General features: G+C 39.3%; 1 protein-coding gene across 10 annotated transcripts in view; it reads right to left on the reverse strand.

Annotated features, from left to right (window-relative positions):
- Positions 1 to 1,228: 1,228 nt before the first annotated feature.
- The window catches only part of LOC125451869 (DNA endonuclease RBBP8-like), a 122,306-nt gene continuing 97,012 nt past the window's right edge, over positions 1,229 to 26,522 (reverse strand). For all 10 annotated transcript variants that reach the window (XM_048529557.2, XM_048529554.2, XM_048529550.2 and 7 more), the window contains 10 exons: positions 18,808 to 18,907; positions 18,090 to 18,683; positions 14,537 to 14,669; positions 12,378 to 12,457; positions 11,581 to 11,689; positions 7,582 to 7,695; positions 6,295 to 6,364; positions 5,179 to 5,275; positions 3,245 to 3,386; positions 1,229 to 1,672 (listed from right to left, as the gene is read on the reverse strand). In XM_048529557.2, the coding sequence (XP_048385514.2) occupies positions 1,572 to 1,672; positions 3,245 to 3,386; positions 5,179 to 5,275; positions 6,295 to 6,364; positions 7,582 to 7,695; positions 11,581 to 11,689; positions 12,378 to 12,457; positions 14,537 to 14,669; positions 18,090 to 18,683; positions 18,808 to 18,907 (1,540 nt within the window). In that variant the 3' untranslated portion in view covers positions 1,229 to 1,571. The remainder of the gene's footprint in view (positions 1,673 to 3,244; positions 3,387 to 5,178; positions 5,276 to 6,294; positions 6,365 to 7,581; positions 7,696 to 11,580; positions 11,690 to 12,377; positions 12,458 to 14,536; positions 14,670 to 18,089; positions 18,684 to 18,807; positions 18,908 to 26,522) is intronic.

A 26,522-nucleotide genomic window follows, 5' to 3' on the forward strand; every position in this document is an offset into this window, starting at 1 on the left:
ATGCTCTGCTATAAAAGCCTTGACAATGGACACAAGACTTTTCCCCACTACCAATGTTAGGCCCACGGGTCTACAATTTCCCGTTTTCTCTTTTCTACACTTTTTGAACAGTGGAGTGACATTAGCCACCCTCCAACGTGCAGGGACTCTCAAGAAATATCAGGAACAAGTGAGAAAGTTGTGTTTATCCAAGATCAACAACAATCAGATTGAATGGCAGAGCAGGCGTGAAAGGTCACAACAGTCTAGTCCTGCTGCTATTTCTTATATTCACCATGACTCACCACTGATTATAGAAGGGCTAGATCCACTGGATTTGCGGTCATTTAGCTCCATCGCACACGGTGTGGCACGTAGGTAATTTTGTGCTGTAACTTTGCCAAGTTGGCACCTTGTTTGTGAGATACACCAAGTTCTGCTTTTGGTGCGTTCTTCTGCACACATTGAAACAGGACAGACTTGCTGACGTTGGCACAGTGTGGGAAATGACAAACCATGACTTTATAAAATTTGACTCATTGATGCCTAGTTTTGAGATTGAAGATTTGTTGCAAATCTATCCCATTTAGTAAAGAAAAACAACACCGTGGAGGGTTGGAGGATATCTTCTCTATGAACAAGGTTTCTTATCACTACAATTTCCCCCTGTTACTGGCCCAATCTGGTCACTACATCTTTCAGGGCATGAGAGTTTACGTGTTAGAAGTAGTATTCCTGAATAAGAGAGACTGGAAGACTTCACAAGTCAGGGTGTATTTCGTGCCCTCTGTCAGAATTAATTGGTTTTCTTTTTAAATCTCCACACTCATGCTTGCACTGGACAGCTGGAACATGGTTCTCAAAATGCCAGCCAGCCCCTAGTATCTCTCAAGAGTTGGCACTGTTCATTTGTTAGTCTTAACGATAAAGGCTGGCAGGACATTCATCACAAACAGGCTCATTTTTTCTTCCAGAAATGCGTAATTTTAAGCAAGTGGGACTGAGCGGAACTCTAGATTAAGCCCTAATCTTCCATTTGGAGATGATTTGAGTGAGAAGCTTTCAGATCATTGGAGTGCAGTGACAACAGCTATAGGGCTATCACCAATTCAGAAAAGACTGCACTGCTCCTCATTGGCCAGTTGCACAATGATCAGCACTTCCAGTAACTTGCATACTTTTCTTGTTGCATTAAGATCATTCAATGAGTACACTTGTGATTAAAGACAACTTTTCGTTATTAGTTTGTACTGATGTGCTATTTATTACAAATTTTATCAAATGATCACTACAATTTTAACATACATTCAAAACTTCAAGTTGTATTTATACACACTTATTAACTGTATACATATCCAGTGCAACAAATAGCACCATATCTTATGAGGATGTGCAAATGCCAACATTTCCATCTTATATGCAGATGAAAAGTAGTCATAATTTAAATACAATAGGAAAAAAAAGACTAGATTGACAAGCTGCTATGAAAGCATTGGATTACAATCTCACAATAAGACTTGAGTAAAAACGTTTTTTTTCCTATATTCTTCAGCTTAGACCTTTTGCCTTGCTGCCATCTCTAACTGAAATACCTAGGTTATATTCTGTTCTTTGCCCTTTGGTGAAAATGTTGGATTGTAAGGACGCCTCCGTCTTGGGCGCTGACAAGGTGTGCTTTCTTCTTTGATGTAACCTGAGCAGACATATTTGAAGTTGTTTGTGAATTTGAGGCAATTGATTACTTCAAGTTGCAATTTAATTTAAATGCTCTAGATGGTGCAACGTCATTTGTCTATGAAAAAGGAAACTAGAAACGGTGTTCGATTTAAGTTCATCAAAATAAATAGATTTTACCATAGAAAAAAGTGTCAATTTATATTCTGTCTGATGATCTACTTGTGACCTTGGCTTAATACTTATGACATTTATTTCTTCATTCTATCCAAGATCTTTATTTTATAGTAACATTAAGACAGCACAATTACTGTGCTCAGTTTTGCTGAATTCACCTGTTACAACTTGGGCTTGTAGAGGGTAAAAAGTAATTACCACACTTTACTCCTCATTTCAAGCAGATTGCCTTGCATGACTTCATAATAATTCCCCAAGCCCATCTCCTGTGTTCTGTCATCACTGCCATTTATGGTCTGACTATCTCTACTTCATCGCGCTCTCTTTTCCAAAAGCTTATCTGGAGTGTCAAACTAATTGCTGTACTCCCAGAATAAAAAAAAAAATCAGCAAATTAACTGTACAACAATCTCCAACAGTTCATATTAAGATAGTTATGGCAAGTTCAAATAGTGCAAGAGCAATTAGATTGAATTGTTGGAACACCAAACTTATTTTTCCATAGTATTAAGGATGCTGGACCATAGACATGAAAGCAAATATATCCAACCTCATTATATTGTGAACTCCATAAGTGTAAATTCTCCCAAATATCTCTGCAAGGCTGCACATTGTGAGAAAGTGGCAGATCTTACTTTATGCTTCCCATCCTGCTATGTGACCACTATGAATAACAAAGTTCCTGTTAAGGCATCTTATTCTACATTTTGAGCTCTTGTTACAAGAACGTATTTTAATTCACATTTTAAATCTGTATCATAGTTGTTCTGACTTGGTCGCACATGCTTGTATAAATGTCTGATTGGTTTAAATATTTTGACTGCATTGTCTTATATTTTAATGAGTGACCCAGCCCCCTTCTGGTGGATTAATAAATAGTGCAAAGTGAAGGAAACTTTACAAACAATACTGGCATCTTTAAACACTCTATTCTGCAAAAGCTCCAGACAGGAATTGAATAAACCCCTGGATGGAAAGAAATTATTGGACTATAGGGTACAACCCAAAAATGGGACTAGTTAAATCTATAAGGGAGATCCGAGACTGGCTTGACATACTGCTTGGCTTTCTTCAGTGTGGTCATTATTATATTATACTTAATCTATTAAGAGCTAAGTCTGGCATTATTACTAGCACTCTGCACTATTAGCATTTCCAAATTGTGCGCTTGTGTTATTCTGTAAGAATAACAATGTCAATGAGACACATCACATCAGGTTTTCGTGATGTAGCATTGTCTGAAGTCACAAAACAGGAAGAAAAATATTGAAATGGTCACCCCAGATGAATTTAAAAATAAAAAACATGAAGTGAACACTGTAAAAATCTAACATAGTTAAAATGTAGGAATGTAGTTATCACTAAAAATAGCAAAACAAATCTTGACCCACCAAGTGAGCCTGTATTTTCTCACCTCGATCAACACAGGTCTGTGTTGACGGGAACCCTACCTCCCAGAAATTCTCAGGCGTATTTGGCGGGATGTACCGGAATCTATGCCTTGAACAGTTTGCCAACTTTTTCAATCTCTCTTCTTCTGGAAGGTCTGCATAATACTTAAATAAAGGCAAATGAATTAAAATATACAACAAAGACTGCAATCTTGCACTGAGAATTGTAAACTGTAAAGCAGAACAATAACAACAACTCCTTCCTTCCATTATCATTTTAGAAGGTCCTCAAATAGCTCTTAACATTAAAACTTAATTGAGAATACATAGTCATTGAAACAATAGATGGTGGGATAAAAGGGAAAATATTTTCATCTTGTCAAAAAGAATCACTTATCATTCAACCTTCTACTAACAAAATGCTTTCAATGACTGCTAGACTTGATGTCCCTTTCCCAGGGTTAGTGGCTGAGTTATGACAGTCCTATTGAGAAAATGCATTGAATCACTGAGCCCTGAATTACACAATACTATCAAGGACAGAAAATGGGTTTGAAATTACACACGACTAGCAATGATTATAATGACACAAACCTGGATTTTTAAAACTGTTCGATTGTAGAAAGAAAATAGTGAATAGCACAACTCTCCATTCTGGGAGGCAAGGGGAAGGAGAAATTGTAGCCTACTAGCCTCTTTTATCAGTAAAATATGTTCATACTTGAAGAAAACATGAGTATTTAACTCTTCTGTGCCTTTTTTTAAGAAGTCTTGTAGATCTACCTTTGATTAGCAAATCTTGGTGAGCAGCAACCAAGTGTATCTCCAGCTATTTGCATACACCTATGTGGTTCAAAGTACTAACACCAATGTTCAAATAGGTTCATCTACTTCTAAACAAGCCATCAGGAACAGGGAGAGCAGTATTAGACAAGAATCCTCTGTAGAAATTCCATTACCACATCAGAAAAGAATCTTGTTTGTGATCTAATCACAACTTTCTTATAAAATTTGTGCGCAGTTTTTAGAGAAATAACACCATGCACCCTAAATCTGTATCAGGTAAAGATAAGTACTGAATAACAAAACTATTAGTATGAAGTTAGCTTACAGGCAGAAGATGGAGGGTGACGATGTTGATCTTGATCTTGAAATCCATCCTTAAGCAGGGTTGTTACCATCAATATAGAAATTTTTAAGAAAATTATAGTGAAGACTTTAGCCTAAAATTTCCTAAGGTTTGCAGGACTGATAAATCCATGGTGGTTATGGACTTCCACACATTAACCTAAAGGTGTCAATGACTTTGTTAGAATTTTCAGTACCAGGCAATTTACATAAAATGGATTGTGTCTAAGTTAGTGCTACAGTAACTAGTCACTCAATCACGAAATTTGACAAGAATCAGCCACAACATGAATTACTGAAAACATATCCTCAAAAACTTAATGAATTATTTGCAACAGACCAGGTTCACATTGACAAACCGTAATGAAGAGACATTGTCCTTCAACAAAAGTAATCATCTCTAATGCATAGTAATACGAAGGAGCTGGGATTTTTACTGCCCAAGTACTGCTAAAGGCATAAGGTTCGTCAACTGATTTAGATGGGTGGGGAGAATCACAGGGATCTGACAAATTCCACCTATGACTTTTATCTTTCCCTGTCCTAACACGGAATTCTAATTATCAAAGCCTGAGCAAATAGAGTCCCATATTAATTGAAGACTTACTTTCATTTACCATCCATGTCTTTTAAAAAAGTTTAGATCTAAACTAAAACCTGAAAGTTCTTGTATTTAGTTCTGGTATCATTTATTACAAACAAATAGAAAGGAAGAATGAAAGAATCATCTTCACTTACAAGAAGGCGATTTTTGAGCCATAAGCATAAAACAAACTAGATGAACTAGAGCCCCCGAACAGGTCTTATAATATGCTTAACCAGTACTTACTACTTCACATTCCTTGCATGTATGCCCATACAATTTTTTTCTTTCTTCTTTGTTACGGACGATCTCAACATGTGGGAAGTTTACAACCGTATTCTTCCTGTACAATAAATAATGCAAAGGCACAATATTTAATAAAATACTTTGAGTTCTTACAAATATGTAACATTGTGAAATAGTAAACACCATATCATGGTGGTTTCAAGATAATTGGGCACATTAAAAACAGAAATAAATGCAATAATTTCATAAACTAATCATGAAAACAACAAAATGCAAGATACACCTGGTTGGGATTAAGGAGGTACGCAATACACCTTCCTCCCCAACTTTTATGCTTTTCAAGATTCCCGAAAGTCAAAACAGATGAATACTTTTGGAAAAAATGTTCCACGAGTTCTGAAATGTTTAATTTTTTTTCCACAAATATATCAGTTCACAATATTCAATGAGATGACATTACTTTCTTTTGTTGTAGATGTTAATGAAATAAAGTGTATTTACTTTTTGGAAGATGAAAGATCTTTCAGGAACCAAAGGATGAAATCTATACAAAGAACCACACTATATGAAAGAGTATCCTGTTAAACATTGTAAGTTAGCTAACAATGTGGTTGGCAAATACCTAAACACTTCTTCAAAACAAAAATAAAGGGTTTTGAATGATAAAACAGCAGCCCTGACATGAAAAACTGATGGCCATGAGAGTCATTTTCTGAGTTTTGCTTCAGGCAGTGGGATCCCTGATTGGGTCTGATGGACAGCAAGTAGGATGGAGAATTCTTGTTTACACTGCAGTGCTAATGAAAATCTCAGTCCTGTATTCTCCTGGGTGGGTGGAATTTGCATGCTCTAAATCATCGTATTACTGACTGGACAGTACTACGCTGGTGTTATGTAAAGGAAATATTAATATGACTTTGAAAGGATACTGTGACCATAGGCTGTGACCATCCAGATCACAGATACATAGTCAACTTTACCCACAATAAGACCAGCAGCCCATTTTTCTTAAACCAAGTTATCAGATCAAAAGTTGAAGTATGAAAATTAGCCATTAGATGCATCAGCATATATTACATCTAGACTCCAAGATTAATCTTGCTGAATACTTGTTACCTTTTCCCAGAGTTTAAATAAGGCTGTGCGAAAGATTCATTTTTTATTTTTTCTGGCTCTTCTTGGAATACTGTAAAACAAGAGTCAAGTGATTGCATAAAATGTAAATTCTGCTATCATTCACATTTTTATAAAAATTGCTATGCTGAAATGACCAAAACCTTTGATCATGTAGATTGATCAAACATTGATAAAACAGGAAAAATACAAACTTGACAGTACAAGAGGCAGCCACTGAATGTGTCATGTCTACATTGATGACTTATTTCCATTTACCGGTTTCTCCTTTTATTACATTTGTTACTCCACTTATCTGCTAAAATATCAATTTCTACTGTTTCAGATAGGATAGTTCATGTCCACATATCTATCCACTAATCAATTCTACTGTGCTCCTGATCATATTAAATTTATGCCTTCCAGTTACCAACATGGTAATCAGTTTCTCTCTAAATACAGTACTTTATGCAAATCTTTTGAAACTTTATTCATCCTCGACATCCAGTTTTAACATCTGTCTTAAAGCCGGGTGTTCAAAATTGTCCACCATAGAGTTGATGACCTTCGTGTGAAACTGTTTCAGAGTGATTTGAGCACAACTCTGCAGAATAGTGTTTTCAGTCACCTACAATTTTTGAAACTGTGTCCCTTATCTTTAGCATTATTCTCTGTATGCTATGTAATATTTTCACAGTCCTGGGTCTAAATACATGAACCACAATCTCCACTTAACCAAGACGTTCTAGAAAAGAACTTGTGTGCATTTGAGTGGAGAATGATAACTGGTCACTCAGAACATACACTTCTCAAAATTCAATAATTAAAAGCCAAAATTAAATTGAAGCTGAGATGTGAAATGGAATGTAGATCAGGTCCTGAGAACAATACTTTAACTATTTCCTTTCATTTCCTGTGCACACAGACGCTTGCCATGCCAGTATTCCACATGTACTAGTCACCCTACTTAGTCCAGGTAGTTATTCTTCACTGCTGATGGGCTGTTTAATCAAAAGGGCCCTGACTTTTTAATCCAAAGACCAAGAACATTTTCCATTGACATTGTTGGACAGAAATCACAAGCAGAAAGTTTGACTGTCTTTTACTGGTCCTTCACTAGTTATCACAGCTAATTCTACCATCCCTACAGCTGACGTAATGAGGCAAATTACGCAAACATTTGTAATAAAAAAGGGGACTTCAGGTCAGGATAGGCTGGTGCTACACTGTATCACTGCCTACTAAGTAACCAGGACAGAAAGAATGAGATGATCCCAAAACGCAGATTACCGCTGTCGTAAACGTTATGTGGACTCTTCATTTCTTCGGGATATGATTCATATTCTCCATAGGCAGTACGATCAAAAGCTTCAGCAAGACTATCATCCATTATATGTCTGCTTCCTGTAGCAAAAATAAAGCAATCACAAAATGACAAAGGAATTGATTATTGATTATTTTGAGAATGTTGAGATGCATAGCTACACTACGGAGTTACTATTCCTAAGTAATAAACTATCCTATGGAGTCAGTGATACATTTGTGCTAAATAAACTAAGCACAAGTACCCGAGAAAAATGCTTTGATTCATTTAACTTAAGCTCTCTGTCAGTACTTTATTGCAATGTAAAGTATGTGGTTTTATACATATTTCTATACCATTTATCTTATCTTCTGGATTTTCAACTAGTGGAGTGTATCTGTGTAAGAATGTTTAATCATTAACTTGCAAATATTTTTGTAGCTAAAGAGATCTTTTATGAAGCACAGTGTGAGAAGGAGACTTCCTAGAGAGTAACAGGGTTTTGATTTCATTGGGTGAGTCTTGAGTGAACAGAGCAAGTTTGCGCACTTGGCTTCAGCTAGAAGGCTGAAGAATTATGCACTTAGCCAAAGTTTTTTAGTGTCAGTTTGCTAAATTTGCAGACGTTTAGTTTGAAGCTGAATGAGAAAAATAGTTCCTCCTAAAGGAGGAAGATAGTTCAAGACTTACAAAATAGATGAATTTTGTGAACAGAGTTTAGTTCTAAGGTTCCAGACGTCATTTTTAGTTCATTTCCTGAAGGGAATTTTGAAGCTGAGAATATCTAAGCTCAGTTATGTAAGATCTAAGAAACAAACAATCAGATTCTCATGACAACGAAACTGAAACACGGTTAAATGAAGCCTTATTGATGTGACGGGGAAAGGAATTCTCTCTGGTGAGAGTACTAAAAAGTAGTGCTGTCTGGATTATTAAGATTGCATTTTACCAAATGCTTTGAAATCTTTAGATTTGCATCATGTGTAAATTGTTTGATACGTTCTATTTTCTCATTTCATTTGTCTGATAAATTCTGTATCATTATTAAAATCAAACAATTGGAATTTTGCATGCTTGTGTTTCAGATCAGGGCCGTTGTTAAAACCAAAAATGATGATCTATCAAGCCAGATTTAAGTCTTCGATCTGTCCAGTAATAGCAATAATTGGGATCATAACACTTCAAAACAAATCTTTGTACAGGTCTAGTAATAACATATCCATTGATTCACGGAGACAGTGCAAGCATTATCTCTAACTCTTCAATTACCTGGCTTCTAATAAAGGTATTCATTGTCTTTCTGAAATTTAATACGTTCTCTATCTCACACAGATTTCTGAAATTATTCCACCTTTAAACTACTCTTTGCCAGAAGAAATTATTTCTAAGCTATTGGTCAACTTTTCCTCATTAAGAACATGAATCCTTATCTCCAAGCACTTCAACATGTATGTGTAATGCCATTTTCATTTTAATGCCATTTCCATGAGTTGACAACACTCAAGTTAAGCACTGGCATCAGAACTGCACTCCAATAACACAGGTGAGTGTCTGATGCTACCAGCATTCCAGATGCAGTCGCCCTGTATTCCTGATGATGGGCTTTGCTTTGTCCCAGTCTTGCTTCCTTGTTCTAACCTTCCGGTTCCAGGTCTGGTCTTCCCTTCATTCTCGAATTCAAATTGAGATCATGGCTTCCATTTAGTGGCAGAAGTCAGTCAATGCAAGTAGACAAAGTAGGAACTGTTGATTTGGAGTCTGAGAATAACAAGGTATGGAGCTGGATGAAAGCAGCAGGCCAAGCAGCATCAGAGGAGCAGGAAAACTGACGTTTTGGGTCTGGTGCCTTGTTCAGAAATGAGGGAAGGGAAGGGGGCTCTGAAATGAATACAGAGAGGGGAAGGTGATGACAGAAGGGAGATAGTGGAGCAGATAGGTGGAGAGATGATAGACAGGTCAAGGAGGTGCAGCGAGGCCAGTACAGGTGAGTGTAGGTAGGGAGTTGGGATGGGGGTTGGTCAGTGAGGTGGGAGGAGTGGATAGGTGGGAGAAAAGATGGGCAAGTCAAGGAGCCAGGGATGAGGAAGGGGGCTGGTCTTGGGATGAGGTCAGGGTGGGGAGATTGAAGCTTCTAAAGTCCACATTGAGACCATTGCGTAGCAGGGTTCCCAGGCGGAATATGAGAATGCAAGTAGTTCTGGGATTTGAGCTCCACCAACCAACTTCTACCATTAAATGGAGTCTGTTTTCTTCACAGATACTGCCAGACCTGCTGAGCTTTTGGAGCAACTTCTGTTTTTGTTCTTGAACAGAACTTAAGCTTTAATCAGTCCTCAGTGTAATTGCAGAAGGCCATTAGTGATTAATATGTCTTCGACTAGTAAAAACTGCAATATTTAGTAGTAGCAGGGTATCTGATATTAACATCGAACTTCTGAATACCAGTAGAATTGCACTAATGGGATGAGTAATAGGAGGCTCTTGAGAAGGCCTAACTGGCCACTTTAGGGCTTCACTTGGCATGGAGATGATAAGGCACAACTTTTCTACATCTTAATCGGGTTAAGGCAAAAAATGATAGACTCTCCACCTGCATTTACCCACATGTGCTTGGGAAGAGATTCAATTCCACGCTAGAAGTCGACAGCATTTACATAATTTGTTTGATGACATTAGACTTTCAAAAGGTTTGTAAGTGAAATATTAATTTTGTATTTGCTGAACATGCTGAAGCTACTGGACCTATGCCTCACCACACACTGCACCTCCAATGGCCAAACATACAAACAGATCAACGGGACACCCATGGGATCACCTATCTCCAGACTAACAACTGAGGCTGTGATGCAAAGGCTGGAAAATATAGCCCTTCCACTAATCCAACCGAAACTATGGATACACTACGTAGATGACACCTTTGTCATCAAACGGACCAAACTAGAGGAGACACAAACTAATGAAAAAAAAAATCCTCACTGGAATCAAATTCACCAGGGAAGAACAATCAGCTCCCACTCCTGAATATCATGGTAGAGCGCAGGACAAAATGGGGAATTCCTAACGAAGGTACGCAGGTAAGCAGGAAAGTCACACACACTGACCAAGTAGTGAACTTCAACAGCAACCATCCTAACACACACAAATGAAGCTGCGTGAGATTATTATTTAAACGGACAACAACACACTGCAGCAGCACAGAGCTACACCGAGAAGAGTACCACCTCTTCCAGGTGTTCAAAGACAATGGATATCTGAAAAGCTAGGTCAGAAGATGCCTACTAAATGAACGACACCAGGAAGATACCACACACCCCCAACACGTTCATCATGCTACATCAGAACTAACCACAAGATTCCTACGACCACTGGGCATCAGAATAATGCACTAACCCTCATCAGCCCTAAGACAACTGCTCACTCGAACCAAAGACTCACTACACACGATGGGCAGGACCATTATCATATACAAGATTTCCAACAGAGGCTATGACAAACACTAAATCAGACAAACAGGAAGGAAATTAACAAGAAGGGTACACGAACATTAATTGGCTACAAAAAGACATGACCAAAACTCACTCATGTCTATCCACATGGTTAAGGAGAACCACCAATTTGATTGGGATGACACCAAGATTCTAGGACAAGCTAAGCGGAGACAAGCACAGGAGTTCCTAGAAGCCTGGTACTCAACAAAGAAAGCCATCAACAAACACATACAACTTCACCCCATATACATTCCACTGTGAAGGAAAATTGGAAGTGGGGTAATCCAGCTCAATGGACTCCACAGTTTAAATACCAGTCACTTGATCAAAGGCTGCACAGATGACGTTACCCAGCAAGGTGATGAAACATCCGTGGAACAATGAACCACCTCAACGGGCCAATCAACCACAAATTTTACATTTTCAACATTTTTAAACTGGTATATTATATTGTGTGAGCTTACGAGTTTAATACAAAGATTCTTTTTGTTTATTTACCGAGGATAGGCTTGTTGATTCTTGATTCTTTTGGTTTTAGCAACATACTTTCACTCACATAAGTACAATCCATGTCCAAGCTATTCATCCCTGGTTGCCTGATGGATTTCTAGAAGAAGACAAAATACTATCAATTCCTTAATCTACAGCTTTTTATTCTACAATTGAATAAAGGCATTACATATGAATAATATTCTAGGAATGGCTTTTTTTTTTCTCCATTCCTAATGCATAATTCACCAATCTTAATTTAGTGATTTGTTCACCACAAAATAAAGCATATAGATGGTAATTTATGACATCATTGCAGCATGAGTCCAGTTGGATTGCTCTAACTTTCAGAGTGTCATTTAAACTGAATTAAAATTGTCTACATTTGCTCACACTATTTTAAATCATGCATTTAAACAGTTTTAGGGTATGAAGCCTGGGACCTTCCCAGATGGACTAAATCGGGAACCCAGAAACCATACCCTCTCCCATGTCTCAATCTCCACCACCACTCCACCTTAAACCACTCCCACCCACCCACCCGCACCGCACTGCATCCAATTCTCTCCAGCTCCCCTCCCTCCACCCCAACTGCATCCTGCTTCTATCCTCCTGTTTCAATGCACGTGTAGATTGATTAAGAAAGTGGGGAATGAACATTGTGGTAGGAATTAGTTTTGAATTGATGTCAGAGTCATAGAATTCATGAGGTGAATGGCTTCATTTTCTGTTGAGATCGTGCATGATTTCAAATAAGAATGAGGAAGTGATCCTGAAATAATACAAACATTTGTATGACTGGATACCTTTGAGTTCACTTCTGAAGCGACCATTGTGCAGTCTGCTCCTGGGTCCATGCTCCACTGAATGCTTTCTGATTTTGTTCCTGAAATTATTGACATTTTAAAGTCAATGGGTGTGTCATGTCAATTGTTCTATAGACTTCATCTAACCACACAGATAGGGTGATTTATTTTTGTTTTGCAACAAACTGAAATGATTGCATTGTGGAAAAGATGAAATTGCATTTGCTACTGACAAAGGAATATAAACATAGGGTACAAACAGGATAAAATCCATAAGGTCCTGTTTGCTTGAAGCAAGCAAATAAAAGGAAAAGAGCAGTCTAGAAAGAATGAAATAAGTAAGAGGGCAGAGAGGAAGCAGCAGGAACAGGAGAGAAAGAGACACAAAGAAAAGAGAGAATGAAACAACATAAGGGAGAGAGAAAGATGAAAGAAAGGTCATCTAGTTGCAGCTACTGGTTTGTTTTATAACCAAAACTATCTAATATGTTAAAACGTATTGGAGTCTTTGGAAAAAGTTGAAACTCCTGTCATCTGGTATGAACAGGTTTATAAAGTGAAGCAAAATGCTTGCTGGTGCCGATATTAATCGGTGATGCTTAAGGCTACAGAAGACTTTCAAGTGTACTTAAAATTTAACTTGAAGGAAAGCCAAAATATGATTTATTTGGTGGTTTGTTAACCTTACAGTGAAGTCGCTACAATAGGCTGCAGTACCTATGGGTTAGGAAAGGGCAGCGACTCTGTCCTCCTGCAACTGTATACGAATCTATGGCAGATGAAACTGGATTAGTGTTAGCTCATTATCCGTCACAGCTAGATTGCCAGCAGCATACAGAGTCACATATGAATGACGCATAATTAGAAAAAGTACTAAAGGGAATCTGCTATGCTTGAATAGTCAATAATACTGGTCAGAAATGGGAAAAGTAAGCTACGAGATAAATTTAGAAACAGCAATATGGAAACCAGCCTATTTATACTCTGTTGCCAGTCTGTCCTAGTAATTGGGTTTGTTTGGCTGATCTGCATGAACAATAACTTGTGTTTATACAGTGAACTTAACACATTAAACATCCATAGGTTGGGAGTACGTTAATCTTGGACATGAGAATTCTAATCCAATTGGATTGAATTTGTATTTTAGAAACAACACATGATCTGGTCCATGTTAATGTTCATTTACCAGAGCAGCCTCTTCCTACCTTATTTTGTCTCATTTCTAAGTCCTAATCCCTTCATTGCCTTCTCCCTTATGAATTCGTCTAATTATTCCTTAAATAAATATATGCTATTCACTTCAATTAGCGGAAAGTTCTCTCCGTAATCACGGTGTAAAAAAACTCCTCCTGAATTCCATATTGAATTAATCAGCGACTATCTTAGATTTATGGCTTCTAGACCTCTATTCTATCACTCCAGTGTCGAGTCTTTCAAATTACTTTGACACTTTAAAAGAACCCTGTTACTTAATTCTATATCTATAATCTTTTAATTCTATCATTCTCAGGAATCTGTTTTTTCACTTTACTTTCTTCACTGCCTCCATACTGTTCTACAAGAAGACAAGGGTTGTAAACAGATCACAAGTGACAACTTATTAAAGTTCTGTACAAGTTTAACAACTCCAAGCTGGATTAGGACTGTATACCAAGCCTGGAGCAGATGATGGTAGAGAGAATTTAAAATGATCTATGGTACAGATTCCAAAGCCAAATAATAGCATAGAACAAAGTCAACTAAAATAATTGAAAAGTCCTGTCCAAGTTGAAAAGAATAAAACACAAAACAGAAAGGCAGTATGTAGTGCACGGACTGATTTCTATTTCAATTCAAAACAGGAAGAGTAGAAGAAATGAAGTATCTTTAGGTGCTTAAAACGTTCGAAAAAAGAGCACTCAGAATAATTAATCTGAAAAATCAAAAAAAGAAGCTGGGTAAATTTCTTCTGGTATAGAACACAAAAAATGTCTGGGCCTTAAACTGATGATTTTCCATCGATCAAAGCTGTAATGGAGCAGAGTGGGAGAGGGAACTCAAAATAACGACAACAGTCTCAACATTTCTGAAAACAAAACCAGAATTATGGAACATTACCAAAGGCCAAATTTCAATTCAATTATTTGAATGCTACTGTGCTATTTGAATTGCAAACTTACCATCATTATCAGTGTTTCCACACTTTGCAACTGTTGCAGAAGGGTTTGGGTTTGGTTGAAGTACTGAGGTGGGCTCTGATTCTGAGGAATCTGTTTTTGCAACTTTCCTTGTTGGAACTTCGACTTCAAGGCCCTGAGACAAGAATTTGAAATGCTTTTTACGAATAGAATAATGCAAAATAGGGTTGATTTCCATATGTTTTCCTTTGGCACCGGAGAACTTTCAGTGAGGTCAAATTGGGGTCTTTAGCAGTTTAGTCCATCTTTTGTGCAAGATGCTACCTTTGTCAACAAGCTGAAGCAGATTGTAGGAATAGCAGTTTGAGGCTAATTAAGGGTCTGATTGACAACTAAATTGCAAGCCAGCTGACATTAAAGAGGCTACATAATATTTTCTCCAAATTCACATTATTATTTTCTGAGTAAGGGTCACCGGACCTGAAGCGTTAACTCTTTTTTTCCTTCACCGATGCTGCCAGACCTGCTGGGCTTTTCCAGCAACTTTGCTTCTGTTCCTGATTTACAGCATCCGCAGTTCTTTTGGTTTTTACCACATATTATTTTGATGGGCAGCCCTTCATGGCCTCTTTCAACGGTGCCCGGTTAAGCGAAAGGAAATAATCAGCAGTGAGAGTTTTTAAGAATTCAAAAACATGCTCAACTTTTACTGTTCATTTACTGCTGGAGATAGATTGCATTTGAACTGAATTTTGGAGACACAATAGGAAACTCTCCAGGATCTTCAAAAAGGCTTTAAAGCTCTAGCAACATTTTCTCTGAAATTCTTGGAGTGTTTACATAAGCAGAGCCAGTGCTATGCCAGTTCACTTTGCTGGAGACCATATAAAGTGACAAGGGGAAAGGGAGTACTTAGTCAAGTTGGGGTATCAATAAATGTGGAGCTGGAAAAGCACAGCCGGTCAGACTGTATCAGAGGAGCAGGGAAGTCAACTTTTCAGGCTGAAACCCTTTGTTAGAACTAGTGAGGGGGAGGGGGACCCAGAAGTAAATGTGGGGTGGGGGGGCGTGGTGTGGGGCTGGGGGGAGGGTAGGTGCGATGGAGACAAGTGGATACAGGTAGAGGGTTATTACGGTTGGTCAGTGGGCAGGTGGAGCAGATAGTAGTGGGATTGTTTCAGAATGTGGTTGAACAGTTTCATGGTAGAACAGATAACCAGGGGTTTCAGTGGGAGAGAGACTCACTGATTTCCCTTTGGAGGGAGGAGGAAAATCTCTTCAAGGTGAGCATCCATAGAGCAGACTTCACAGTATGGTTTCCAGCGACCTGGAGATAGTAAGGGCTATTGATGCTAGAAGCTACAGTCAATAAAAACACAGCCAGTCAGACAGCATTCAAGGTGAATTAGGAGATAGGTGGAAGCTGGTAGGGGGTTTGTGTGGTCGGTCAGTGTGAAGGTTGGAGAGGACAGTAGCAAGATTGCTTCAGTAGGGAGTCTTGCTACAGGTTCACAGTCTACATAAGTAATGAAGGAAAAGGTGAGGACACAAGAGTACCAGCTGTTGCCAGAGGATGAAGCATAATTCTACATCCTTGTGGGTATACACTATCTTATCCTATGAAACTTGACAGCAACATCTTGAGCACGTGACCTCTCCCCATTGTCCAAATCAACCTGAAATATCAAACTGTGTGCCAGTCAGTATACTCAACACACTATCAATGAATTTGGTGGTGTAAAAGCAACACACCACAGCATGAAAATTGCTTCTAAACAGCACTTCAGTGGTATTCTGCTAGTTTCTAGTTTAGCACCTCCAAGCATATTTAAAATCAGGGTAATTATCAAATTTCCCCGACATTGCGGGCTAAAATCGAATTTTCAAACACACAATGTACAACCATAATGCCAGCTTTCAGATTTTCAACAAAATAAAAATACTGAAGACATGGGTCTATTAATTTCACAACATAATGGTAATCTGGGTAGTAGAAGGAAAGAGACAAAAACTTCGTCAACGTATAAAAAGGTCCAAACTAAATTGAGCCTCTCAAAATACATTTCCCTGCAAAGCACGTACACAATTCTGGTTTTCGAGATAGTAGGAACTGCCAATGCTGGAAAATCTGAGATAACTAGGTGTAGAGCTGGATGAGCACAGCAGGCTAAGCAGCATCAAAGGAGCAGGAAAGCTGACATTTTGGGTTGACACCCTTCTCCAGAAAGGATTCTGGTGTGCTGTTTAATCTTGAGATTATTCACCATCTCCCAAGTAAATATTGAAGCAAAGTAATTATTTAACCTTTGTGCCATTTCATTTTTGTAGATTTCGATTTTCTCCTGCTCATTTTTAGTGATCCGTTCTCAACCTGGCATTTCTTTTTGTTTGTAAAATATTTGCTTTTTATTTTGCTTAAAGCTCCTTGATTGTTTCATGATTCCTTCTTACCTTCCTAACTGTTCTGAATTCTCTCACGGTCTCTATATATTTGTTCCTGTCACAATCTCTGCTGTTTTCCTTATACTTAGTACATATCTCAATCCAAAGTCCCTCAAAGTGAGATTTGGTGTCATCTATTGCCCAGAACTTCATTGCTATTGTTATTTATCCTCTAAAGAAGGAAACATTAACTCTGATTTTTCTCCACATATGTCGCCAGACCTGCTGAGTTTTTACAGCAATTACTGCTTTTGTTTCAATTTCCAGCATCTGCAGTTCCTTTGTTTTTTTGTTTGTTGCTATTGCTGATATTTTCCCTCTCAACTTTGGTTCATCCACTATTGCCAAATCTGGCAATGAGTCTTCCCTTAACAAATGTCTGTCTTTTTTTTAAACCTACTCAGTTAAAAATAAGTCCTGCACACACACTGAAAGAACCTCATTCCCTTATTCCTGTTACCTACCTCATCTGGTTATTATTCTGTAGAATATATACGAGTGCATTCATATGTAAAATGATATATAAATTATTGCTAAAAATTTCAAATTCATATCAATCTTCCCTCTGAGCACCTGAATGAAAACACATTTTTCTCCTCATTTATTTTTGGCCAAAGCTCCCAGTTGCATGGGATGGGGAATGAGTCAAGTAGCATAACTTCCCTACTGCTATATCATGTTCATTGCGACCAACTGCAGTCTGATGGAAATGCTATGATTTTCCTGCAGTTTTCCTGGGACAAGGCTAACTCTCTGTAAACTCAAAGGTTGATATTTCAGAAGCTCAGTTGAGTGGAAGAATCCTATGAGCTTTTATGGTGGCAATTTTTACACAAGTGATAGTAAAAAACTAGATATTGGGACTACTGCAGCTTTCATGACTACGGCTGACATTTTTGTTTGGGTAAGGGTGTCAAAAGATATGAAACTATTAGAGGCAAATAGAATTAAGGTTCAGATCAGCCATTACCTAGCTGAATGACAAACTAAGTTCAAGGTGCTGTTCCCAATGCTGTAGCTCCAACTATAATCTCACGGGTCTTATTACCTTTTCATTTTCCATTCATTTGCAATGAAGAGATGGTACACAAGTATTCTCACTTTGAACAAATGTGGGAAAGCAAACTACCTTATTTATATACTGTAAACATACCTGTCGGTCACTGGGAAGCTGCTCATTCTGAGAAAAGTCACCAGATTGTTGGTGAGAGTATCTGCAAATTGATGAATTACCATGCTCATCATTTTTCTCACTTTTAACTTTAACTTCTTGGCATATTTCACTACGTGATCTTCCAATGGTTTCTTGCACATAAACATCATCTTGTGGATCCTTATTAAGTCCATTATAGGCTCTTCTGAAATTTGCAGTCTTTATACTTTGTTTCAGGGATTCCAGTGGGTTAACTTGCATTAGTTTACTACACACTGAATCTTTCCCATGGCTTCTATCTCCTAACCGGCCACTGGAAACATGATCAGACAAGTCCAATGGCTTGTCAAGATTATCACTGTTTACAGAAACAGCTTTCTCTGATTTTGAAGGAAGATTTTCTTTATTAAATGAAGGCTTTTCATAATTAGTGAGCAAATCCCTTTCATCTTCCATTTTTTTTCTTTTTGTCGACCTGTTAGATGTAGGCAGGCATGAAGTGTTCCCAGCTGTATCAGACTTAATTTCGATGTGATTTTTCGCAATCCTTTGTTCACCTGGCTTAGATTCTTCAATAAACTGGAACAATTTCATCTGGTAAATCAAAAGGGGAAATAAGAGCAGCGTTTTGAATTTTTAAGATTTCATATTTAAACATGTCCAAGAAATTCCAATTTTTCAAAGGGAAATGTTTGTCAAACAAAGATGACTGGCTTACTTCTTGATCAGTGAAATCAGCTGACGCTCCAAATACAGGAGATTTACACTGAGAAATCCAGTTTCCACTTTGTTCATTTGCTTCTGCTGCACAAGTAAACCTGAAAGAATATTTTAAAACTTTTTCAGTTGTCTTCCCTCAATTGGGCAATAGATAAAAATAAATCACAGCATTTGACAGACATGAATATTCCAGCTATGTTTAACTATGATCTATTTTAGAAATAAACCTGCATATTTCAAAATAATTAATTTATTACATTTGGATTGAGAGAAATTGGGCAAAAGGAGATGCACACACAGATTATACAATGGCTACACAGATGATGCATGTTTGATTTAGATATTTCATAAGACCACAAAAATAAAAGGGAGAAGCAGGCCTTTCGGCCCCTCAAACCTACACCACCATTCAATACGATTACTGCTGATCCAACAGTCGTCATGTCTGTTTTCCCATTCTTTTGGCGAAACTCTCAATTTTCCTAGTAATCAAAATTAATCTATCTCAACCTTAAATATGCACAAGGACTCTGACCCTACAGCATTCTGTGGAAAGGAATTCCCGACCACTCAAACAGATGAAGAGGAATTTCTTCTCTTAGTATTAAATTGGCAACCATACATTCTGAGACAATGCCTTCTTGTCTGAGGGTCTCCCATGAGACCTTGTCGAGCTCCTTAAGAACTACATATATGTTTCAATGAGATCACCTCTCATTCTTCTAAACTGTAGTGGGTTTAAGACAATCCCTCCATACCAGTCAGCATCCTGGTGGACATTCTCTGAACTACCTCCAATTAAATATCTTTTCTTAAATAAAGGGACCAAAACTGCTCACAGCACTCCAGATATGGTTACACTAGTACCTTGTAAAAGATTGCACTACACCTATACTCAAGCCTTCTTGAAATAAAGATCAGCATTCCATTAGCCTTTGTGGTTACCTGCTGTACCTGTGCACTAGGATTTCTTTGTTCCATTGCACAAGTACCATCAGGACCCTTTGGGTTGCAGCTCTTCTCCATTTAAATAATATTCTGCTCTTTTGTTCTTCCTACTAAGATAAACAACTTCACATTTTCCTATATTATACTCAAATTCCTAACTTTTTGCCCACTTACTTAACCTACCAATATCTCTCTCTAAACTGTCGTGGTACTCTCACAGTCTGCCTTTCCACCTATTTTCATGTCGTCTATACATTTGACTACAGTACGCACACTTTTTTTCCCTTCAAGTCATTTATATATATTGTAAACATTTGGGATCCAGCACTGATCTCTCCGGAATCCTACTAGCCAATCTGAAAAAGAAGCCTTTATCCACAGTCGCTGTTCCCTGATCACTAGCCAGTTCCCCATCTATGCCAACATACCACCTCCAACACTGTGGGCTCTTACCTTAAGACAATCTTTTGTGAGGTACCTTATCGAACACCTTCTATCCCCTTCATCCACTCTAGTTAATACTTCCTCAAAAAATCTCTAATAAATAGGTCAGGCATAATTCCCCCTTTTGTAAAAGAAATTCATTTGGGGAATGTGGGCATCGCTGGTTGTCCAGCATTTATTGCCCTTGGAAGTGAGCTACCTTCTTGAACTACTGCAGTCCACCTACTGTGGATTGATAAAAAATGCCATTAGGGATGGAATTCCAGGATTTTGACTCAGCAATGGTGATGTATTCCCAAGACAGGATGTTGCATGACACGTGTGTGTGTGTGTGTGTGTGTGTGTGTGTGTGTGTGTGTGTAAACATTTAAAGGTGATGGTGTTCCCATATATTTACTGCCCTTGTCCTTCTAGATGCAAGTGTCCATGGGTTTAGAAGGTGCTGTCTGAGGTTCTTCAGTGTATTTCTGCCGCACATCTTGTAGATAGCCGTAAGTGTGTACTAAGCGTCAGTGATGGTAGGAGTGGATGCAGTGCCAAACAAGCTGGCTGCTTTGTCTTGGATGATGACAAGCTTCTTGAGTGTTGTTGGGGCTGCACTCATCCAGGCAAGTCAGGACTGTTCCATCATACTCCTGACTTATGCCTTTTAGGTAGTGGACAGGCTTTGAGGAATCAGGAGGTGAGTTATTTGCCAAAATATTCCCAGCTTCTGACCTGCTCTTGTAGCCACTGTGCTTATGTGGCGAGTCCAGTGGAGTCTCCGGTCAATGATAACACCCAGGAGGTCGATAGTGGGGGATTCAGTGATGGTAACACCATTGAATGCCAACTGACAGTGGTTAGACTGTCTCTTATTTGTGGTGGTCATAGCCTGGCATTCGAGTGGCACAAATGTTACCTGTCACTAGTCAGTCCAAGCCTGGATACTGTCCAGATCTTGTTGCACTTGAACAGACTGCTGCAGTATCTGAGGAGTCATGAATAGTGCTGAACATTGTGCAATCATCAGCAAGTATCCCCACATCTGATCTTTTGATGTAGGGAAGATCATTAATGAGGCAGCTGATGATGATGGTCGGACCTAGGACACTACCCTGAGAATCTCCTGCAGCGATGTCCTGGAGCTACAATGACTGACCTTCAACAACCATGAACACTTATGATTCATCCACTGGATGAGGGGCATTGCTGGCTAGGCAGCATTTATTTTCCATCCCTAGTTGTCCATAAGGCAGTTAGAGTCAACCACATTGTTGTGGGTCTGGAGTCACATGTAGGCCAGATTAGGTAAGGATGGTACTTTTAGTCCCTAAAAGGGCATAGTGAACCTGGTGGGTTTTTCCAGCAATCAACAATGGTTTCGTGGTCATCATTCGACTCTTGATCTCAGATATTTATTGAATTCAAATTCCACCATCTGCCATGGTGGGATTTGAAGCCAGGTCGCCAGGACATTATCCCAGTCTCTGAATTAACAGTCCAGCGATAATACTACTAGGCCATCGCCTCTCCTTTAAACAGCTTCCTATGTGTCAGGTGTGACTCCAAACACCAGAGAGTTTGTCTCTGGATTCCCACTGATCTTAGTTTTGTAAGAGCTCCTTTTTGTCACATTTGATCAAATGCAGCCTTGATGTCAACGGCTGTCATTCTCACCTCGCCTCTGGAATTCAACTCTTTTATCCATGTTCGGATAAAAGGCTGTAATGAGATCAGGAGCTAAGTGGCCCTGGCAGAACCCAAACTAGGCATCACTGAACAGGTTATCGCTGAGCAGGTGCTGCTTGATAGCGCTGTTGATAACACCTTCCATCGCTTTACTAATGATCAAGAGGAGATTGATGGGGCAATAACTGGCCGGGTTGAATTTGTTCTGCTTTTTATGTAAAGCATACACCTGGGCAATTTTCCACATTGTCAGGTAGATACCAGTGTTGTAACTGGCTGGAACAGCTTGACTGGGGAAGCAGCAAGTTCTGGAGTACAGGTATTCAGTACTATTGCTGGCAAGTTGTCAGGGCCTGTAGCCTTTACAGTATCTAGGGTCTTCAACTGTTTCTTGATATCACATGAATGCTGGTACCTGTAATGCTGGGGACCATTGGAGGAGGCCGAGATGGATCATCCATTCGGCACTGCTGGCTGAAGATTGCTGCGAATGCTTCAGCCTTATCTTTTGCACTGATGTGCCGGGCTCTTCCATCATTGAGGATGGGGATACCTGCAGAGCATCCTCCTCCAATGAGTTATTTAATGTCCACCACCATTCATAGCTGGATGTGGCAGGACTGCAGAGCTTAGATCTGATCTGTTGGTTGTGGGACCGCTTAGCTCTATCATTTGCTACTTACGCTGTTTGGCATGCAAGTAGTCCTGTTTGGTGGATGTGGTGGGCTGCTCCAAGCATGCCATCCTGCACTCTCCATTGAACCAGGGTTCATCCCTTGGCTTGGTGACTACGGCTGAGTGGGGTATATGCCAGGCCATGAGGTTACAGATTGTGCTGGAGTACAATTCTGCTGCTGTTGATGGCCCAAAACACCTCACGAACGCCCAGTCTTGAGCGGTTAGATCTGTTCTAAGTCTGTGACATTTAGCATGATGATAGTACCATACAACACAATGGAGGTTATTCTCAATGTGAAGGCAGGACTTTGTCTCCAAGGACTGTGCAGTGGTCACTCTGACCGATAGTGTCATGGATAGATCCATCTGCAGCTGTCAGATTGGTAAGGATGACATCAAGTACATTTTTTCCCTCTTGTTGGTTCCTTCACCACCTGCTGCAGACCCAGTCTAGCAGCTATGTGCTTTAGGTCCTGGCCAGTTCAATTTGTAGTACTAACATCAAACCACTCTTGGTAGTGGTCATTGGAATTCCCCCACCCAGAATACATTTTGTGCACTCGACATTCTCAGTGCTTCCTTTAAGCATTGTTCAACATGGAGGAGTATTGATTCATCAGCTGAGATAGGACAGTATGGGGTAACGAGCAGGAGGTTTGTTTGCCCATGTTTAACTTGAAGCCACAAACCTTCATGGGTCTGGAGTCAATGTTGAGGACTCCCAGATAAATCCCTCTCGACTGCACAGCAGTGTACCGCCACCTCTGCCAGGTCTGTCCTGCTGGTGAGACTGGACATATCCGGGGATGGTGATGGTGACATCTGGGATATTGCCAGTAAGGTATGATTCCGTCAGTATAACTATGTCAAGCTGTTGCTTGATTAGTCTATGAGACAGTTCTCAGCCATGCTGGCTCTGCCTGCTTAGATTATGATTTTCCAAATGTTCTGCTATTACCTCCTACATATTTGACGCCAATACTTTTCCAGAATCCCCACATTTGGGAATAGATCCCAATATGCAAAATAGCCACAAGACCCCAATATTCATGCGAGGTGGGAGAGAGAACACAGGAAACTGTAAGCCAATTAGTCTGACCGTAATACAAATGAAATTGCTAAAAATGGGCTGTGAATAGTAAAGCCCACGTAATGTTCAGTAAGTTCCAGCTTAATGTTAACCCTCTTAAACAGGTTTTACTTTATTGTTATTAAGAAAATACTGTCAGTGTATCCATTCAATGTTCCAAACTTTGATTTTAATGTTTGTCATAGACCTCATTTTCATAGATCTTTACCTCATTCCTCCAACCCTCAGTCCTGAAAACTGTTTCCCAATCCCACTCAATTCCTGTTCCCCAATCCCTATCCACAGTGCACACTGTCATCACTAGGAATTTTTAACTGGTCTGCACTGACTCCCATCCTTTTCACTGGTCCTCTTACTCCCACTCTGCAATCTCATTGAAGTCTTGGGGCTCCATCTATTGGCAGACGCTAGTCAGTGCAGGTAGTCATAGAACTTCCACTGATAGCTGCTTTGAGCAACCCTTGCTACTAGGTAGAGCCTGAACACGCAAACTACATTTGGAGAGTGTTTATTTTTTTTCAAAATTATTCACAACATTTTACATTGATATATGTATTTATTTTTAAATTTATTTTGAAAATCATTTTATTTGTGAATAATTGTAAGTTTCTAGAATGCATTTCAGCTTATGTTTTAATGTATTTTGGCTTATAAAGGTGCCAAGTACTTGGCTGTACATATTTTTATATTTGTTTTTTATTTCGCAAGTTACTTCAGCTAGGAGTGCACAATATTGCACATACAAACTGCAGGTACAGATGAAGCATTTCAACATGTGCATTTTTTGTTATGTCCAAAGGAATCTAGGTTCATTTTAATAGTGATAACAGTGTGGAGCTGGATGAGTATAACAGGCCAGGCAGCATTAGAGGAGCAGGAAAGTTGAAGTTTCGGGTCGGGACCCTTCTTCAGAAATCCCATTTTTAACTGTTTTGTTTTGGAAAGGCAATTCACTTAAAATCTTTTCCTAAATGCCACAATTTTCTGAATTGCAGCCATGACTGCAAATGAAGAACTGCCATATGGCTGTAGTACTAGAGCATAAGATTGCAATTTCCAAAGCCATGACAATTTTTGTGAAAACTTCAATGTGACGTGTATGGCATAGCCAGTTTGGACATGTCAAGGAGGATTTGGGCTGCTAAGCAAAAATAAAACTAAAGTATTATATTGACAATACAGACAGGACCCTGCTCCTGGATTACTTTTCTTGCCACTAAATTTGAAGGATTTTGTGAAGGCCCTCCTGGTGGCATTTCTCCAGTGCTTTGAGGTTCCTGCAGTGAGTTTTCAAAGTATATAGAGTGTGGGGAAGAAAGCTTGCCTGGTTATCTATAACCTTTGGCTGGAGTTAGAGATCCTGGTCCTTAGTCGTTTTCTAAATTGGTAAAGGCTGAGTTGGCACATCAGCAGCAATGACAAATGAAAGCTAACAATTACAGTTTGAACTTGCATGTCAACTTTCTTTCATTCATGTATGGTGCCTAAGGTCCTTTGAAAATCAATATTACCTAATCTTTCTCCAGTTTAAAGCAAAATCTGCATTTTCTTTTTAATTTCCAAAATGCCTCACTTCCCATTTCTCCACTACTGCCATTGTTTCTTGCCCACTCATTCAATTTGTTGGTATCCCTTTGCAGCCTCGTGGCCTACTGGCATCTTGCTTTGTAACATCAGCAAACTTGGATATATTACACATACAGGACAGCCCTGGCAGACCCATCATTTTAGCCTGTTTAGCCTAGCTTAATTATTTCTTCCTATCTTGATTCTATTTTCTTCCTCTCTCATCCAATCTCTTTGCAGCTATATTCATCATTCCTCTGACACTTCACCTTGGTCCCACAATTTCAGGTTCCTGGGTACGGCAGCCACCTCCTCACCACAAAGATCCCTTTACCAGTCTGTACCCCCATCAGTATAGAATGAAGGCTCTCTACTTCTTTCTTAACAGGATACATAAATGGTCCCCAATCACCATCTCACTCCTGTGCCTGGCTGAGCTCATTCTCACTTTGAACAATTTCTACACTAAATTGTCTCACTTTCTCCACGTCAAAGGTGTGACAATAGTTAACAGTGGGGGGGTCCCATTTATGCCTGCCCTTTTGTGGGGTATGTGGGGTCCCTAGTCAGGGCCCTGGTAAATAGAAGAGATAATTGGGTTTGCTTCCTCTTCTCATCTGGAATTGGAAAATGTTTTTATCAGTTTGTCTTCCATTTGCAACACCATCCCAACCAGCCGCCACCCTCACCTCAATCTGGTCTATCTCTTCCCCTCCCTTGAGTTCTGGGTTTCCATTTCTGAAATGGCTATCAATATCTATTACAAACCCACCAACTCTGTTATCTTGACTACACTTCATCACACGCCAGTTCTGGTTAGGACTCTTTCACTCCATTCCTGTAGTTTATCCCTCTCTGTTGCAACTGTCTAATGATGCAACCTTTCACAATGATGTCTCTAACGTGTTCTCTTTCCTCAACCAAGGAATGCCCAGTCTCCCTTTTACTGTGATGGTTAGGAGTTGTTAAGTGCCTCACTAAGTTCCTGGGCTTCTACCCTCAACCCTTCTGCCCACACCCCACCCAAAGCAACGATAGGGTGACCTTTTAGCTCATTTTCACCTTGACAGTCTTAGTCTTCAAAAGGATCATTTTCCACCAATTCTACCACCACCTAACAGGATACCACCAAACGCATCTTTCCCTCCCTTGTCAGCATTCCACAGAATTTATTTCCCCTATGACACCCTGCTGCGCTGCTCCATCACTCCTAACGCATCCTCACCACCACTTTCCCAAAATCCAGATGAATTGCACACTCGAGATCCTGCACATACATCCTGCTAGTTACATCCTCAAAACTGAATTGTCACATG

This window comes from Stegostoma tigrinum, chromosome 5, assembly GCF_030684315.1.
Source record: "Stegostoma tigrinum isolate sSteTig4 chromosome 5, sSteTig4.hap1, whole genome shotgun sequence".
NCBI lineage: Eukaryota > Metazoa > Chordata > Chondrichthyes > Orectolobiformes > Stegostomatidae > Stegostoma > Stegostoma tigrinum.